Source organism: Camellia sinensis, chromosome 11, assembly GCF_055761805.1.
Source record: "Camellia sinensis isolate YWXY chromosome 11, ASM5576180v1, whole genome shotgun sequence".
NCBI classification, from domain to species: domain Eukaryota; kingdom Viridiplantae; phylum Streptophyta; class Magnoliopsida; order Ericales; family Theaceae; genus Camellia; species Camellia sinensis.
This window is the reverse complement of record NC_138971.1, coordinates 101,425,022-101,444,119: the sequence shown is the minus strand read 5'-3', so window position 1 is coordinate 101,444,119 and position 19,098 is coordinate 101,425,022. Positions and strand designations below refer to the sequence as shown.

Genomic DNA, 19,098 nt, shown 5'->3' with positions numbered 1-19,098 from the left:
TTATAAAAAAACCTATACAATTAAAGCCCTTGTCTTGTCAGAATATACAATAAAATATACAAGAACCTTGTGCTCTCAAAACATGTTCCCCGCCTTAACTTGATGAAATCACCACATTCTCTTTTACACAAATCCACTAAGGATGAGCATGAAACCCAATAGAGATATCTTCACAAAGTATATATGTTTAAATAGTCTTATTTACTTGAATGCAATGCCATGCCATGCTCCAAAAGTCATGAGTTTTATTTCTTTGAAAATCATATGCAATGATCTTTTAAGATAATTCATTATCTCGATAAATTGAAATTTTTTAAATATGAGGTAAATACGACTTAAGTAATTCTTAGGTTGGTGTCTGCAAATAGACATAACAAGCATTACCATTTCTTCACTTTACCGGTTCCTAACCAAAACGCACGTGGTACCTCCTCCGTGCTTGTTTTTCATCTTTCACCCCAGACACACAGGCCAACATAAACATTACCATCTACACCCCTATCCGGACTTACCAAACGTATTTACCCCAAAACATTTCAAGATTTCCAATTGTTTTCTCAAAATAATAAATCAAATTCCGAGGCATAGCTACAACAAATGATATTCAAAACTTGTGTAAAATGAATCAAATAAAATGTAAATATAAAATTTCATCATAACATTCTATAATTCTCCACATTTGCTCAAATCATAACAAAATCTATTTCCATTGGATATCTGATACCATCTAATATTCATAATCAATGTTCACTTTCATTTCATAGTCCAAGCATATACAAAATCATGCTATCATATAAATTTCTCGACACAAAGTTTGTCCGTCCCATGAATATTTCAATCAAAATAACGACAATGAAATTTCATCACTTCTTTCTAAGAAATTTCAAGCATCTTCATAATTATTTTCACAAAAATCAAATTTCCCATGGTTTCTCCCAAGTCTAGGGTTTGAATAAAAGAGGATTTTTCCTTCATTTCCAAAACACTTTCCTCCATAAGCTCTCAAGAGGTTCACAAGTCCATAAAACCATTTTTATTTGAACTTCATTACAATAAAAGTCTATTTTTAACATTTCCAAAATCCCACATTTAAATCACAACCTCTTCGCAAAATCTAGGCAAAATAAAGGAGACATGCTCAAACCATATTTATAACTCAAAGAAACTCCCTAACTGAAGTCTTGGAAATAGAAAATGAGATGAACTTCAAAATAGACGGTGTCGGAATCCAATCTCCACCGGACACAATGTAGCCATTGATGAGCTCTCCAATATTAATGAAACTACAAGGGTTAAAAACCCAATGGATTTGGAAAGATCAAGGAAATAAATGAGGTGGGTGAAGGGTTTCTAGAGAGAGATGAAAGAAAATACAGAAAGTAATATATATATATATATATATAGAGAGAGAGAGAGAGAGAGAGTGTGTGTGTGTGAAGTGAAAAGTGAAGGAGAAGTGTGTAAAGGACTTAACTCTTAAGTGATTGGACACATTTTTTGAAGAAGACTACAAACAGACCACTCAAGAGAACAATTCTGCTCAAGTGGTGAATTCAAATTTTGGAATGCTCGAGCGAATAATCTTGCACTTGACTGAAGAATATTTACTCCAAAAACTCACTCCTCCCTACAAAAGACTGCTCGAGCGATGAAACTTTTGCTCAAGCGAAGAATACACACTCCCAATAATTCAGATTGCATAACAAGATACTGGAAGGACAACGTCACCACTCAAGCGATGAAAATACCGCTTGAGTTGTTCCAACTCAGAACAGAGACAATAGCTACCTTAATGCACTTCTATTAATCCTGGATTCACTCTGACACGTACAAATACAAAACAACAACTCGGAACACACTAGGATGTACTCAAATAACTCCAAAGAAAGAACAGACGACAATATAAGACTCATAAAGTTCCAAAGTAGTAAGGATGATCAAAAGAAGTGGAAATTCTAGATTGAAACACTTAATTTGTTTTAAAAAGAACTTGGGACATCACATGTGATAACCCCACCATGTAACATAATTACATTTATTTAATTTGTGTGAGATTTGAATTTTAAATATGTGCTTTATATTTAATTTGTAAGTATCTGTCTGATTTGTGAATTATCAGTTAGGAATTATGTTTTGAACTTGAAATTGAAAGCCTAGATAACTTCAGAAACAAAATTGATAAGTTTAATTAGGTTGTCATAGTTTTTAGAGTCTTTTGGGAAGTTTAATTAAAAATTAATTCAGTTTAATAAAATTAAGTTTTAATCAATTAGCCTTAAGCCTTAATTAGTTCTTAATCTCTAATTATTTTAAACGAATCTAATGTATATATATGATAAGAAGAGGAGGAGATGAGTTCATTTCATCATTTTGTTGGAGAGCTATTTAGAGTGAGAGTGAGAGTTCAACTTTTAGAGAGAGAGAGCTAGAGAATTTGGAATTTTGGCTAGAGAATTGAAGGATTGGAAGAAGAAGACCATGAATTTTGCAAGTACTCAACAAATTCAAGACTTTAAGTAAGCGTTGATCCTTAATTCATGTCATTACTCCATTTAGTTAATGAATTCATAGAGAGTTGAGATTAAACACACGAAATGAGCTAAAAGATGATAAGAATGGGGCTAGGCATACATGCATACATAATTATGAACTGATTCATCATGTTGAACTTGAATTTCGTCATCCTTGTTGGATTTTAAAGTTAATCATACATGCATCCATGATTCATAGAGTTTTGAAGTTCAATTTCATGTTTTGAGAGTTGTGGAAGAAGAATTTGAAAATAATTACTACATGCATGAAGTTTCAAGCTTTAACATCGATATATTCATGGAGTTTTGAGCTAAAGGTTTGAAGTTAGTCTTATATTCATGTTTTCAAAGTGTATTCATGGTTTATTGTGTGTGGCAGGCTAGGTTTTACACTTTGGACTCATGTTTTGAAGCTCAAAATTTTGTTTTGAAAACCCAGAATTCGACCTCATTGCTCGAGCGATGAAGTCTTCGCTCGAGCGCACAATACAAGTATCTAGTAGTTTTGAAGAGTTTTGTAGACCGCTCAAGAAACCTCAGTTTTTCATTGCATGGCTTGAGCGATCATCGAGCCTAGAATTCGATCATCCAGTACTTTTGCAGACCATGTAGTTCGCTCGTGTGACCTATTGTGTGCTCGAGCGAACTGCCCTATTTTAGCTTATTTTGAAAAGTTGCATTCTGTACATATTTTCATTCTCATTTCTTTCCTAGTATTCTTAGTCATGAATTAAGCTTCATAAAGGATTTAATAAGTTAGAAATGGACTTAAAGGAATTGAATACGAAAAGAAAAATTTGATTTGGCTATGTGATTCAATGTGTGTATATGTTTATGTGTTGTGTAGGTTGATTTACTGAAACGTGACAACAATCTAATAGCATTTAATAATATCTTAGTAAAGATATTTTAGTATAATCTATTTTCTGAATGTTCTATTGTGATATGGTTTTTCTGAATTTGTGATTTCTTGAATAGGAATGAGTTTTCCATCCTTTTGAACGAAATGCTATTTGGAAGTATAAATGTGTATGGTTGACCCAAGGTCGTTCTGCACATCTAATAAAGTGTTAGACCAAATGGTCATTATATTGATCTAATGCAGCTGTAATCAATTGGACCCAAGGTCGTTCTGATAAGCTATGTTCTATACATGTGTCATATCTGTTATAAGTTGGACCAGAGGTCATTCTGTTAAGTATTGGACCAAAGGTCGTTCTGCCATGTATTGGACTAGAGGTCATTTTGTTATGTAATGAATTTGATATAAGAATGATTATGTTTTAGTATCGGAACTCATTCATGAAATCCTTTACTTTGATGCTATTCACTAGGTTTTAGCTCACTCCTTTATATATATATATATATATATATATACATATATGTAGGTGAGCAACAGGATGTCCATCCGTAGTGATAGTGAAGAAGATTACCAAAGTTTTGTGATGTCAGTCGAGGAGTGCCTCTTGGATGAGGCTTTTATCTTTCTTTTTTTTTGTTGGTCATGTTAGACCATGTTTTGCTTATAAGAGTTTGAGTTTTTATAAGTTGATGAATTGTACTCCTACACATGCAAGCATGAATGTATGTATGTATGAATGTATTTTGGATGTGGGTTATAAACTTATAAGTTTTTTGATACGCCATATATGCACAGCTCGTTGGACAATTTTTTTTATTATTATTATTATTTTGCTTTCGCTTCTGGCCCCATATACTTAATTAAATTTTGAATTTCCATCTGAGGCCATAAGTAATCTCATGATTACTGGCCGATTATGATCCAAACCTCTAGGGGTGGGTTCAGGTCATGACAACACAACCTCCCCACCTTAGGAAATTTTGTTTCCGAAATTAAACCATTACTCGCAACAAGAAACAATGCTCAAGTCTAACAACCATAACCACTTCCAATCACAGAACTAACTTCCAAATGACAATAATAAGACCAAAACTTTCACAACACCCACAATAACAACAATTTTAATTTTTTTAAGTCTAAGATCACAACATCAATAATATCCCGAAATGATCATCATTTATCAATAGGGTCAAAAATGTGGCCTCATAACAACTGATACAATATTCATAATCATGAAGTCAAATCAAAATTTTCGATGATTCAAGGCAATCTTCATGTTTAAAATCACAATAATTTCCATAACAAGTAATTTGCATAACATTGCCCCATTTTCTCAAATCAACATCAAAAGATATCATACTTCTCAAATTAGCTAAACACTACTAAACAAGTCTAGGTATTTAAAGCAAACTTCCGCCTCCCGTTCCCAAGTTGTCTCCTCAACTTCATGGTGCCTCCACAACACCTTCACCAAGGGTATCGTCTTGCCCCTCAACACTTGGTCTCGAACATCTAAAATTTTGAACTGGTCGCTCTTCGTATGAGGTATCCTTATCTACCTCCAAGCTAAACCAGTCAAGCATGTGTGAAGAGTTGGGTTCATATTTCCTAAGCATTGAAACATGAAACACATCATGAATCCTGGAAAGTTGTGTTGATAAGGCCAAACAGTGTGCCATCTCTCCAATCCGTTCTAAGATCTCAAAAGGTCTAATAAACCTTGGATATAGTTTCCCACTCTTTCTAAACCTTATCAAACCCCTCCTTAATGAGATTTTAAGAAACATATGATCACCAATCTCCAAGGATAGAGGTCGTCTCCTCTTGTTGGCATAACTCATCTGTCGGTTTTGAGTTGTAAGCAATCTCTTTCAGATAAGAACAATTTTTTCGGTTATGTCTTGGACTAGCTATAAGTCCAACATCGGAGCATCGCCTACCTCAGCCTAACAACCCAGCGATCTACAAAGTTGGCCATATAGGGCCTTAAATGGTGTCATCCCAACATTCACCTGATAACTATTATTGTAGGCAAATTCAATCAATGGTAAATGTCTCTCCCAAGACCCTTTGAAATTTACGACACAAGCTCTAAGGATATCCTCTAAAATCTAAATGGTACTCTCAGATTGTCCATCGGTCTGAGAATGGTAGGCGGTGCTAAAAGTTAACTTGGTTCCCAACGCCTCTTGAAGGCTTTGCCACAATCGGACGATGAAACGAGGGTCTCTATCTAAAACAATAGTCTCTATCTAAAATAATGGTCACTGGGACCCCATGAAGTCAAACTGTCTCTATAATATACAACTTTGCCAAATAATCAACTAAGTCGCCTATGCAGATAGGAATGAAGTGTATAGACTTAGTCAACCTATCAACAACCACTCAGACATCATCGTTACCCTGTTGTGTTCTCAGAAGTCCAACCATGAAATCCATGGTGTCATGCTCCCATTTCCACTCGGCTATAGGTAAGGTTATAACAAACCTGCTGGTTTTTGGTGCTCAATCTTAACTTGTTGACAAATAAGGCATTTCGAAACAAAAGAAGCAACATCCTGCTCACCTCCATCAAAGCTGGTGACTAAGGTCATGGTACATTTTTGTGCCTCTCGAATGTACTGCAAGGCGTGAATGATGAAACTCCCAAAGTACCTCCTCTCTACAACATTCTGGCACAAACAAACAGTCTAAATGCCTTACACTCAGATCTGAGTGGATGCTCAAACCCTTCTCTTTCTTTCCATTGGAGATCCTTTGACAAATTGTCTTCACTTCAAGGTCACCCTGTTGTGCTTTTATGAATTTGCTAATCATGGTGGGTTGTGCAATCAACGTAGAAAAGGTAGCACCGTTGCTAGACTCGTTGACATCACTCAACATAACCCATTCCCAAATGGACACACTTGCCACAATACTCACGGACTTTCGACTAAGGGCATCAGCCACGACATTGGCCTTCCCCGAATGATAGTGTAACTCAAAATCATAGTCTTCCATAAACTTTATCCACCTACGTTGGCACACATTCAAATCTTTCTGGGAGAATAGGTATTTTAGGCTTTTGTAGTCAGAATAAACATCAAACTTCTCACTGTACAAATAATGTTTCCAAGTTTTCAGGGCAAAAATTATCGCTGCTAGCTTTAAGTCATTAGTAGGATAGCTTTTCTCATGGGTTTTTAATTGACGTGAGCCATAAGCTACAACCTTTCCATTTTGCATCAATATACAACACAGCCCATTCTAGGACGCATCATAATACTCAGTATAACCCAAGTCCCATTCCGAAATTATCAAAACTGGTGCGGTGGTCAACCTAGCCTTCAGTTCTTGAAATGATTTCTCACAAGTCTCATTCCATACAATCTTGACACCCTTTCTAGTCAACCTGGTCAATGGTGTGGTTAGTCTAGAGAAGTCCTTTACAAAACGGCAGTAATACCTGGCTAACCCCAAGAAACTCCGAATCTCAAAAAGATTTTTAGGTCGTTCCCAAGCTTGTATGAAATTTACCTTAGAGGAATCAATAGTCACTCCTTCCTCCAACACCACATGGCCCAAAAATTTTACCTTTGAAAGCCAAAATTCACACTTCTCAAACTTGGCATATAATTTGTGCAATCTAAGCAATTCAAGTATTATCAGCAAGTGTTTATCGTGTTCCTCTTCAGATGGTGAATATATCAAAATCTCGTCCATACAGATGACTACGAATCGATCTAAGAACTCCTAAAAGACTCGATTCATCAAGTCTATAAATGAAGGCATTGCATTGATTAACTCGAATGGCATAATTAGTAACTCATAATGGCCATAACGCGTACGAAAAGCCATTTTCTGGATGTCCACTTCCTTAACCCTCACCTGATGGTATCCCAATCTCAAGTCTATCTTTGAAATGTAACGGGACCCTTTAAGTTGGTCAAATAAGTCATCTATTCTGGGTAGATGATACTTGTTCGTAATGGTAACTCAATTCAACTTGCGGTAATCAATACACAATCGCAATGATCCAATATTCTTTTTCGCAAAGAGAACCGATGCTCCTTAAGGTGATGTACTGGGGCAAATAAAGCCCTTATCTAAAAGTTCTTGGAGTTGGATCTTCAACTCGTGCAACTCGGCAGGTGCAAATCTGTATGGTGCCATGGAAATTGGTGCCGTACTGGGCACTAGGTCAATGGAGAATTCAATGTTTTGGTGGGGTGGCAATCTGGTAGGATCTTCGGGAAAAACATCTGGGTATTCACAAACTACCCTCGACAGGTCATCTCAAACCATATTACCCTCTTCGGCCAAGGAAGTGGCAAAAAGAAAGCTAAGCCCTCGCCGACCCTTAAGGTCATACAATTGTGGAATCGAACTATCACCCCAATCATGAAGAAAATAAAAACAATCCCTGGTAGGTGTGCATAAAGACACTTGGTAGCGTTGGAAATCTATCGTGGCCTGGAAATATGATGGTCAATCCATATCTAATATAACATTAAAAGTGTGCATGTGTAAGATAATGAAATCGAAAGAGAGTTGGTGATTTGCAACTTTAATCTCGCGAGAGTGGCATATTCGTCCCAATGCCACTCTACTCCCAATAGGTGACTCAACCCACGATGGAGACTCTAGTTGATCAATCTTTAACCCCAAAACAAAAGTGAAAGCAGTAAATATAAATGAATGTGACTCACCTGTATTAATCAGCACTCTAGCCATAGAATTGAACACAACAAAATTACCTCTCACAATAGAGGATCCTAGCAACTAATATGGCGTTGTAACAGCATGCACGCGCCTATGTGGCCTTTGATCAACCTGCTCATCGCTCAAAGCATAGGCTTGCAATACTGACTGAGCTGAAGTGGCTTCCTAGATAGCTCGTGAGGTCTGGACTAAATGAACTTGTTGGTAGCTCTATGTTTGCTTCGACCCCGATAGGCTAGATACGCCTCCCAACTGTGGGTATGCTCTCCTCATGTGCCCTGATTAACTACACTGAAAATAAGTAGGTCCTTGTGCCTTATTCTGGGATTAGTTAGACGGTGGTGGTGGTGGCACCTACTGTTCTCCTCCCTTCTGTGGACAGGCATTGGCCTTGTAACCCAACTGGCCATATTTGAAATAGGTGAACCTATCCTAAACGTTCTTCCTCGTGCCAACACTAGGCAACAAAAAAGTAGATCTGGTCTACTGTGACTGGAACTGAGATGAAGCGGAACCCCTGTGCTTCTTACTAGGCCTAAAATTCCTCTATGACTCCAGCCCTCTCTTCCTTAGCCTGCATTGCAATCTTTATATGTGATGCCACCTCCACAAGTTGATCGTAGTTTTGGATCATATTCCCAATAACCTTAAAAAAAAATTGGTTCTAAGTCTCTTCTCAAATTTAATGCAACGGCATTCCTCCGTCGCCACCAACTCCGATGCAAACTGGGACAAACTAGTAAAGGCCGCTTCAAATTTGGCCATAATTGTGTTCAGTTGTTTGAGGTCTAGAAACTCCCACCTTAATCTCTCCCTAGTAGTGGAAGGTAGGTACTAGTCTTGGAAAGCTATAACAAACGCTTTCCATATCAGTCTAACATTGTATTTGTCGGATTTCCACTATTAGCCAGCGTCCCCCTTTAAGTAGTAACTCGCTAAAGTCACCATAAGCTCACTATCATCAATGTGAAGCATCTCAAATGTCTTCACGGTTTGTTCGTGCCACTTATTCGCCTTCTTGGGCTCTGGGCCACTGTGGAACTCATTCGGTTTGGCCCGCAGAAACTCTCAGGTAAGAAAAACTGCCCTTGTCTATACGGCATGCTCTCGGGCTTGGTTCACTACCCTCAAGATATTCATATACTCTCTCAAAGCCCCTACCATCTCTCTGGCTAAGAGACCCATAACGGCTTGATCCCCTTGCTCCGGCCATGTTTGTTTGGGCCGCTGGGTCGGCCATATTAGCTTGACCGAACCCCGCTTCTTGCACCAGAACTTGGTGAACCAGCACTGCACGAACACTTCAGCAAGGCCTGCCCACCTATCGCCTCTACCACTGCGTACTGGACCTCGTCCTTGCATCCTAATTTAAGAACAATAACGAACAATTTACTTCATTATTACATATGTGCTCGTAACTGAACCTCTCATATCTCATTACAATAATTAACAAATTTTCATTCCATGTAAATACATAATTCACATAAACACATACAGATTAGTCATTCAAGATAATGGTTTTCCCCACGAAATACCAGGAGTTTCTATTAGAATGAATATTGATCAAGTGCCCTACTAATAAGACTTCAAGGAATTTAGTGGAAGCAAACAACATCCTAAAAGTTCAATCTCATACCCATCTAGTCACAATAACATGTTATTATGTAACAGTTAAAACATGGCACATCCTCTAATTGGCAAAATGAACCCATTGTGATAAAATCACTTCCTGTAAGCTCCAAGTATTCGAACTTGGTAGCATTGATACAAAGTTGTAACGCCCCCGAATAATTGGTATAAAAGGCTGGATTCATCCATCCAGTAAACAATCTTAATTTGATTAATCAATTCTCATAATTAGCATTTCATTAATGAGAGAGGTATACAAAAGTGTCCACATGTAATATACATTCAACTCTTCTAAAAGGATGAATCCATGCCATGTGTGACAATATAAAAGTAAAAGAAAATAACAATAAAATAAATGTCCAAAGGCTACAAATTCCAAGACTTAAGTCCGACTACGCAAAAGATGGTTATCTAAAAACCCATACAATTGAGGCATTTTGTAATAACTCTGACCTGTGATTAATTGTTAAACCATGATTAAGGATGTCTAATAAATAATTAAGAGGAAATCATGAGTTAATTGCATGAATTATATGTTATTTGCATTTGTATCTGTCTGTCGTAGAAATATTTATCGTGTTTCTGTTATGTCTGTGAATTGAAGGCCTTATTGGCATCCGATCACGAAATTGACTTGATTTATGTGTTATTTGGAATTTTTAGAATTTTGTGGTAGATTTAATTGAAATTCGATTTGGAAGCAAATAATTAGATTAATTAATTATAAATTGATTAGGCTAAGCTAAATTAATTAGTGGAGCCTATATAAGGCTAATGTTAAGCCTTAGATTATTTTACACACTCTCATTTCGAGCTTTTTGAGCCTAAAAAATGTGTGAGAAAGAAAGGAAGAGAGAATTGAGATCAATCATGGGAATTGCTAGAATTTGGAAAGAGTTAGCTTAGGAATTCAAGGATTTGGCTTGGAAGCTTAGTGAATTCATCATCTAGAGCTTAATTGAGAAGATGAGGTAAGGATTCAACACTTAGACAATATACTTATGATATCTAGGACATGAATTCTAGAGGATTAAGTTGAAATATGCGAGAATTGAGCTAATAATGTAGAAAAGATGAACATTTCATATATGCATGTGCATTTCATAGAGTTTTGATGTTTTCGAAAGGATTCTCTTATGCATGTATCAAGTCTAGTTTGATTTTAAGAATTCATCACATTTCCTACCAATTGGCCTTAATTGATCATGTTTTGAAAATGTTAAGTTCATATTAATGCATACATGTTACGTTCTTTAAACTCTAAGTTGATTTGGTTCAATTAGCTTACCTTTGGTCTTTGATTTTGCGAAATGGCTTTGAATTCATGATGTTTTACTAGTTTACAAGAGATTTATTAAGTTTTGGGCCCAAATGATGTGTTTTAAGGCTTTGAATTCAAGTTTTGCAGTATGAAGAGCAATCTGGAAATTTCATAATTCTACATCTTTGCTCGAGCAACAGAATCTGCATTCGAGTGACCACTATCTGATTTGCACTTCTGCTCGAGGGACCAAAAGTTAACTCGAGTGTAAATTGCATGGTCTTAGAAGTTTACACATTTTGCAAACCACTCGAGCAAAGACCTCAGTCTCACGCTTTAGCGATCGAGCGTGCTTCAAGCGAAAAAATCAAGCAACCAGTACTTTTGCAGAGTTTACAAACAGCTCGAGCGACAGAAATTATGCTCAAGCAACCACGCTTATTTTTGTACCTCTACTCAAGCGAATGAAGTTGCGCTCAAGCGAGGACCCTATTTTCAACAATTTTGACTAAGTGTTAAACAGCATGTGTTGATATCCTCATTGCATCCTAGGCATTCCTAGGCCATGATTAAGACATAATAATGAGAATAAGGACTAGAAACATGCCAGGATAAGAAAGAACTAAGTTAAGTGTTATCCGAGTGTGTGTTTCATTATGTGTGTATCTATTACGTCTGCGTAGGTCACGCGCCGCAAGTTATCTGATTTGTCTACTCTGTCTATCTGCTTTGAAGCATCTGTAAGTAATAACTTAATAAAGCTATGATCAATTTTATTTATTTTCTGTATGATGAAATAAGATCTATTTTCTGAAATAATATGTTCTGTATAATGAATAATTGTTCAATTTATGACAATGTATTTGTGGCATCCATAGCATCATGTAATATTTGTTAGCTATTACTCGGTATCAGAGGTTCCATCATGGAACTTAATATGTCTACAATATGTTACCTGTACCGGAGGCCCTATTATGGGACTCAACATATCTATTCTCTATCACCCGGATCCGGAGGTTCCTTTGTGAAACTAGTTACATAACCATTATCTGATCTACAACTATTTTGTATCTGTTCTGTTAACGCTAATGGATGTACCACGCATGATTTAGCATGAACACTGATTTCTGTATAAGCATATGAATCTATTTCTGATATGGAATCTATTTTTTGAATCTGATATGGGACATCATTCAATTAAACCCTTTACTCTGTTATTATTCACTAGGCTCTCTCTCACTTTATTATTTTATGCATATAGGTGATCCGGTGCATAACTAGGCTCAATAATGGTAGCCTGATGTAGACACCCCATTTTTGACCGTCCTCAAGACTTGGATGTCACCGTTTGAACACTCGGTGATTACCCTTGTTTGTGTTCGTTTGGAGTTCCCGGAGGTCTCGGCTACGCGCCCTGCCTCAGGATCTCCGAACTCAACCGTTTTATGTCTGGTTTTGTACGAAACACTTGTGTTTTGCCTTGGAGGGACAGGGAATTCCTCGTGAGGCATCCCCACACACCACCGGCAGTGGCTAGAGGTCACCGGCTGGTTTTTGCTGCCATCGACACTGTTTGTTGCCGGTCGGCACTAAATTTTGTCAAAATGACATTTTTGGGCAGCCGACCACTGTTCATCTACTTTATGTAGATATTTTGTGCCAGCTGTGATAGCTGGCACCAACTCTGCTTCCCTCCATACACGTGTATGGAGGGATTTCCCTCTAAGCAAGCTTGTTGTATAAGCTTTGCAAGAGGGAGTTCTATAAGAGGAGAGGCCTTCTCTTTGCTCTAGGTTAGAGACTTTGAAGGCAAAACCAGAGCTTCCACATATAGATACACCCTATCTCTATATTTCCCTCTCTCTCCTCCTTTGTGTGTGTTTCTTGGCCTAAAAGTGTGATTTTACCTTGCTTTTGCACCAATACACACACTATTACACCTTGCTCCAAGATTGAGGACTTTGAGGGTTGATTCTTGAGTTTTGGGCTGTTTTTGATCAAAAGAAGGGGGCTGCCTTGGCTGTTCTTGAAGTGTGCTTCAAGGGTGAGCATTTTACTTTAGTTTCCCCAAACTTGCACTAGTCTTTTACCTATCTTACTTGCTGATTTAGTTTTTGTGCATAACATAAAAAAGGCTTGTATTTTCATGCTTAAGAACTTTCATTAAGAGTCTTTCATGGTTTGAGTTCAAACTCACCCTCTTAGGCCTTATTTGGCCTTTTTGTTGCCTCTTTGGTAAGGCCTTGTTTGCTTAAGTGTTTTCGTCTTCTCACCACTAAAAACCAGTGGATTTTCAGTGGTGAGGAAGGTGGTTTGAAGTCTTGCATAGGGGAGGGACACCCCTCTCCCTTCATTGTCTTGTTTCCTTGCATTTTGGCTTAAAAGGGTAACATGCATGCTTGATCATTTTTGCCCCCATTTCAGAAGTTTTTTGGGTGTTTTGGGTCATATGTGATCTCTGTTTTTGGCCGGATTTGTACCCATTTGCATGCTTAATATACTTGCTTTACATTCCTCCATTTGGCCTAGAATTGTATCTTGTGTTTAGGCCATGATTCTTGCATGTGTTGGCTTGGTTCCATGAAGGTGTTGGCATTATTTTACCATGTTTAAGGTCTGTTGGCCATTTATTTCAGTCATGCTTGCCTTGTTTGGTGTCACCTCTTTGTGTTTTGGCTTGTAAGCCTTGAGCATATTGACCTCCAACATGCATAGCTTAGGCCATCCTCATGATTTACCATCATTTAGGGTCATATTTCAGCCTATAAATCATGCTTGTATGCTTGCATTTGTGACCTCTTCCATGCTCTTAGGGTGTACCCTTTTATGCCTAGAAATGAGTCTTGGTGGATGCATTTCATGGGAGCCACCTAAGCTGTCATATTAGGAGGTTTTGGAGTCCCTTTTTGCATGTTAAAATTCTGTTTTGGCTTGTCCAAGTCATGCCATGAGTGGTCATGTTGGTGGGAGTGAAGTGCCTCCTTTTTGTGCCTTAACCTTAAGACCATTGGCTTGCTTGTTGGCATGAGTATTGGTCCACCTTTTGGACACTTTTGGCCACTGTTTTGAGGTGGGTTAAGGTCTGCCCCTTTACCATTTTAAGCCACCATTGCATGCTTTGTTCATGTTTGTTGCATGGTTGCTTCATTAGGTGTTGTAGCATGATTACTCTATTGTTTAAATTGTCCATATTTACATTGCATTTGCATCTTGTATGCCTAACATTGCATGTTTGCCATACTAGTTGCATGACACTTGGTATGCCTTGTAGCTTGATATCATGTTGCATTTCGAGCCATGTTTGCATAACATGCATTGCATTACTTGGTTTGGGGTGTCAAACCAAGTGTGAGGGTTAAGGGGCGTTCATACTATAAGTGATGTAATGTGCCTTAACTCTCGGTCATCGGGGCCTTTGATCTCGACATGATAAGGTCTTGGTCCTCATTCGTGTGATTGCATGCACTTTTACATCAAGTGGCAAGCTTGATCTCTTGGGCTATCATGCACCATTGATGGCTCGAATATCGAGGGCCATGCTTCCTTGAGTTCAAAGCATGATGGGAAACATGACCATGCTCACATGTGCCTGAAATCCCATGCCATATACTGTCTGTTCTCTGTTGCTGTCAAAACTGTCTCCTGCAGGAAGTTTCTGCCGACCGGCAGAATTCAGTGCCGACCGGCCTTTGATGAATAGCCGATAAATCCAGAAGCAGCCGGTGGAAATGATGCACTGCCGGTGGGAATTTCCCCCAGCCGGTGGTCCTCTGCAGTATGCAATAAACCTGTCCCAGCACTTTGGAATTTTTCAGAGAGATAGGGCAGTGTAAACAGAGACAGCCCTGGTATGGTACGGACTTTCCGGGCAAGGCGGGTTTGAGCATGCATCATTCACGTATCTCGAGGCGGAGGCTGTGGCCATCTCTCTCCTTCATTTTGCATTCGTTCTAATAATTAAGTAGAAATTCTGTAATAATTAATTTATTTGTTATTCGAACTGTAATATTTATTTGGTCCCTCCGCGCGAGGGCAAATCTGTAATAAGTGTGTGTGAGTGGGGTGTATGTCTTCCAATCCCACGTCTTTCTTCCCTTTTATTTACCTGCTTATGATGGTAGACTAGGGCATATTTAAAATTAGCATACCTTATGCTATGCATGCGTGCATTCATGCATTTGTCTTGCATGCACCGGGCTCGGTACATCATGCTAACTGCATTTGTATTTCAATTCCAAATTGAATACGTGCATCAATTGATTGCATTTCACATGCCATGTTTAGGTTAGCCGAGCCTACTCTAATTACATCTTGCATGTGTTGCATTAGTCAATTTGACATGAACTAGGATCACGCATGTTTGCTAACTAGTTTATCGTTTTGGCACGGAGTACAATGTAAGTATTTATGTTTTAGCATACCGCATGCGTGTGAGTGTTGCCATGACAGTATGTTCGCCATGCGGCTAGATGCTTATATGAGATAGACTGTTTGAATGCCTGTGGGTGAAGGTTGGATTGTTTAAGTTGGAGAAACTCGTTGAAATCCGCATTTTAGCCTACTTGCGAGTAGCAAATTCCAAGACATTTTCCAAAACAAACGGATATGCAATGTTTCTTTCCGAATTAGGCAATCTAGTCTATACTTGTTTGCTGTGCGCATAACATAAGTAATTCTAGGCTAATGACCGGTTTAAGAACACATAAAGTTTTCAAAAATGGATATCACGGTTAGTAGAGGCCGATCTTCGGATCGGGCGAGAGGGGGTGCTCATAGCTGACCTTCCCCAATCGTACCCTAGCTCCCGAGCCGAGACAACTCCGGTGGTGATGGACATGTGGCCTTCGGCACCGAGTCAGGGTTTCCTAAATTCCCCATAAAAAATATTTAGGTGGCGACTCTGTATCTGGAAAAGCAGTCCATGTTTGGCACTTCTTTCCTAAAATCTGTTTTCTCAAAACGATTTGCCAGATTTGGACTCTTTGGTTCAAGATTAAGAACCGTGACACAAATCGAGTCCGAACTGTAGTAGCGGGGGCCCTCGCGGGCGCGTGCTACACCTGAAGATTTTTTTGTGTCAGCTCACCATTGTGCCTCCCAAGGAGGTTTCGAAAGTCATGTGATCGTGTTTTGTGAACATATAAGACTTTGTTTTTTTTTTGGAATATGAACAAGTTTTCTGTTTATTTGTATTTTGGCCTAAGTCCCCTTCTGATTATATCTGTAATGAATATAACGTAAGACTACTGTAATTATGATGCTATGTGTATGTATATAAGTTTTGAAATTAATGTTTCATGTATGTCTGCACAGCTCATTAGATTATGTATGTTCTTGAGAGGGTGATTTATGATCCGGTGTTGGGCCGAGGTATCGACCGAGCAAGTTGAGGGCTCAGCAGTGCATTGGGCCGAGATGATCAACTGTTCACCCGGAGATGGGCTACCAGAACTTGGGCCGGGCAGAGTTTGGACTGAGTGTGTGCCGCCCCGGACTGTGCAGAAGCTGCTCGGCCAGGAAGTGACCGGTCAGACCAGGATGCTCGGTCCGAGGATGGTCGAAACCAGACAGACCGAGAGACCGGCGCTCGGAAAGGCGTGGTCAGCCGAGGTAGTTGATTGACCGGCGAGAGGGCCGACCAAAGGAGGAGCCCGGGCTAGGCTTTGCCGAGATGCCGCCTAGCCCGGTCCTTCATGTGTTTGTCCGGCTAGGCGCATGGGTTTGAAGCATGACATGGCCGAGGTAGAACAGCTCGGCTGCCGAGCTCCAGCTGTGAAGTCAAGCAGTTGAGGTTAGGTGGTGAATGGCATGGTTTATGCTGACAGATGGGATAGCAGAGCCACGTGTCAGGAGATGACTGGGAGTGGATATGGGGTTCAGAAGGTATAAAAGCATGCCTGCGCCCCCCATACGCGACACGAACATATCTGTAAGGACTTCTTACACTAAAACACTCTCTCCCTTCTCTCTATTCCCTCTAAGGTGTGTGCTAACTTGACCGTCGGAGGGTTTTTCCGGCCACACACCGCCGGGTAGCTCATCGTTATTTGCTCGCAGGTGATCGGATATCGACGGAGCTCGGAAGAAAGGAATACGGGCACGCCGGAATATTTGCTCCCCGTACAGTTCTATATATGCTTCTGCTAGACCTTTAATAGCATTTTTTTCTGTTCAAAGGCCTTTGGTAATCCAAGGATTACTGGCCAGTTATGACACTAAACCTATAGGGGCGGGTTTGGGTTGTGATAGAGTGGTATCAGAGCTCGAGTTATACCACACAGACGAGTCCATATGAGCTATAGGATGTCCTAGAAAAGAATTAGGGACATTTCATCTACATGTGTGAGTGTGTGTTAATGTCTGTAAATGTGAAAGCTTAATCGAAACATGAATGTATGAAATTGAAAAGAATGAACTAGAATTGAATACTCCGAACATTGTGAAAATAACTATTTACCTATGTTTATAAGTGCTTTGTTTACCTATTGCAAATAGAAAATACAAGAAGTGACGGTACAGCTGAATCTTCAGAGGCTCGCATGAGCCGAACGGAACAAATGCTCGGAGCCTTAACTGAGTAAATGAGACAGCAACAAAGACAACAACCTATACCTCCTCCGCCCCCTCCGGTCCCAGTTGAATCAGATAACATTGACTTCATAAATCTCACTCAAAAATTCATGAAGATGAAACCGCCAAATTTCTTGGGTGGTATTGAACCATTAAAGGTAGAGAGACATGGTTATTAGAAATGGAAAAATTATTTGAAGTATTTCCCTACTCTGAGACTTAGAAGGTTCTATTAGCCACCTATACTCTAAAAGATGAAACCCGAAGATGGTGGTTGCTAATTCGAAATTGCAATGAGAACATGACATGGGCTCAATTCAATGAGATCTTCTACGACAAGTACTTTCCTCAGTGCTTTCGGGATCAAAAATTTTCTAAATTTCAAGAACTCAAACAAGGCAGCATGTATGTTGCCGAGTATGAGGCTAAATTCACTGAATTAGCTAGATTTGCTCCTCATATGGTGGATACGGGCTACAAGAAAGCTCAAAAATTTGAAGGTGGATTAGATCTAGACGTATTTGATTGGGTAGGGGTCTTAAAACTACCTACATATGTGGATGTACTTGACAGAGCATTGATGGCAGAGACCAATTTGATAGCAAAGAAACAAGTTAAAGCACCAACAACAGAATGAAGAGGTAAATGGTATGGGTACGGTTTCAGAAAGGGCTGTTCTTTTGTGCACAAAAAGGAAAACACGGGGATTACTAGTAGCTCCAATCAGAGCAGTGGGTCTATACTAGTTTGTTCTGATTGTGGAAGGAAACATAGAGGTGTATGTTACTGTGCATCTGGCGCTTGTTTCTGATGCAGCAAGACAGGCCATGTAGTGAAAGATTGCCCCCTTAGATATGATAATGCCAACTGTCCTGTAACAAGTTTAGCCGGATCTGCTTCTGCAGCTAGAACAAATACGAGAGCTAACACTGGGAAAGAAACTTTGAGACAAGGCTGAGTTTTCTCACTAGTGCCTGGTGATGTATAGAACACTGAAGTTGTGGTGTCAAGTATACTCCATATTTGTGCTCAAAATGCATATGTGCTGATAGATTCTAGTTCTACACATTCCTTTGAATCGCACGTTTTCTCTAGAAAATTAACTAGCCCATTAGAACCTATGAATTATTTGTTATCTATATCTTCACCATCTGGAGGTTCTATGGTATGCGCGTATGTTTATTTGGAAAGTGACATTGTGATTGGTGGTATGACATTATATGTTGATTTGTTGCCATTGGGTATTAATCATTTTGACTATATACTTGGTATGGATTGGTTGATGAAGTATTGTGCGACTGTTGATTGTGTGAATAAAACTGTTGTGTTTCGACCACCTGGTATGCCTGAATTTGTATTCGTTGGGAATGGGGTAATTCCTCCACCATATTTGATTTCTTTTGTGAAAGCCAAAAAATTGTTAAGAAAAGGGTGCCGGGGTTACTTGTGTTGCGTTTTGAATATGACTTCTGATAGTCCTACTGTATAGAACATCCTGGTAGTAAATGAATTTTCCAATGTATTTCGAAATGATTTGCCCGGAG

General features: G+C 39.1%; 1 protein-coding gene across 1 annotated transcript; it reads left to right on the top strand.

Annotated features, from left to right (window-relative positions):
• Window positions 1-17,565: 17,565 nt before the first annotated feature.
• Window positions 17,566-18,191, top strand: LOC145802518 (uncharacterized). The gene is made up of 2 exons (XM_082895238.1): window positions 17,566-17,712; window positions 17,781-18,191. The coding sequence occupies exons 1-2, from the start codon at window positions 17,566-17,568 to the stop codon at window positions 18,189-18,191; spliced, it is 558 nt and encodes a 185-aa protein (XP_082751364.1).
• Window positions 18,192-19,098: the final 907 nt, after the last annotated feature.

Coding starts and splice junctions, on each gene's coding strand:
- LOC145802518 (XM_082895238.1), top strand. CDS start 17,566: ATGAGACAGCAACAAAGACAACAACCTATACCTCCTCCGCCCCCTCCG. Junction 17,713..17,780: donor GTGGTATTGAACCATTAAAG/GTAGAGAGACAT, acceptor GAGACTTAGAAG/GTTCTATTAGCCACCTATAC.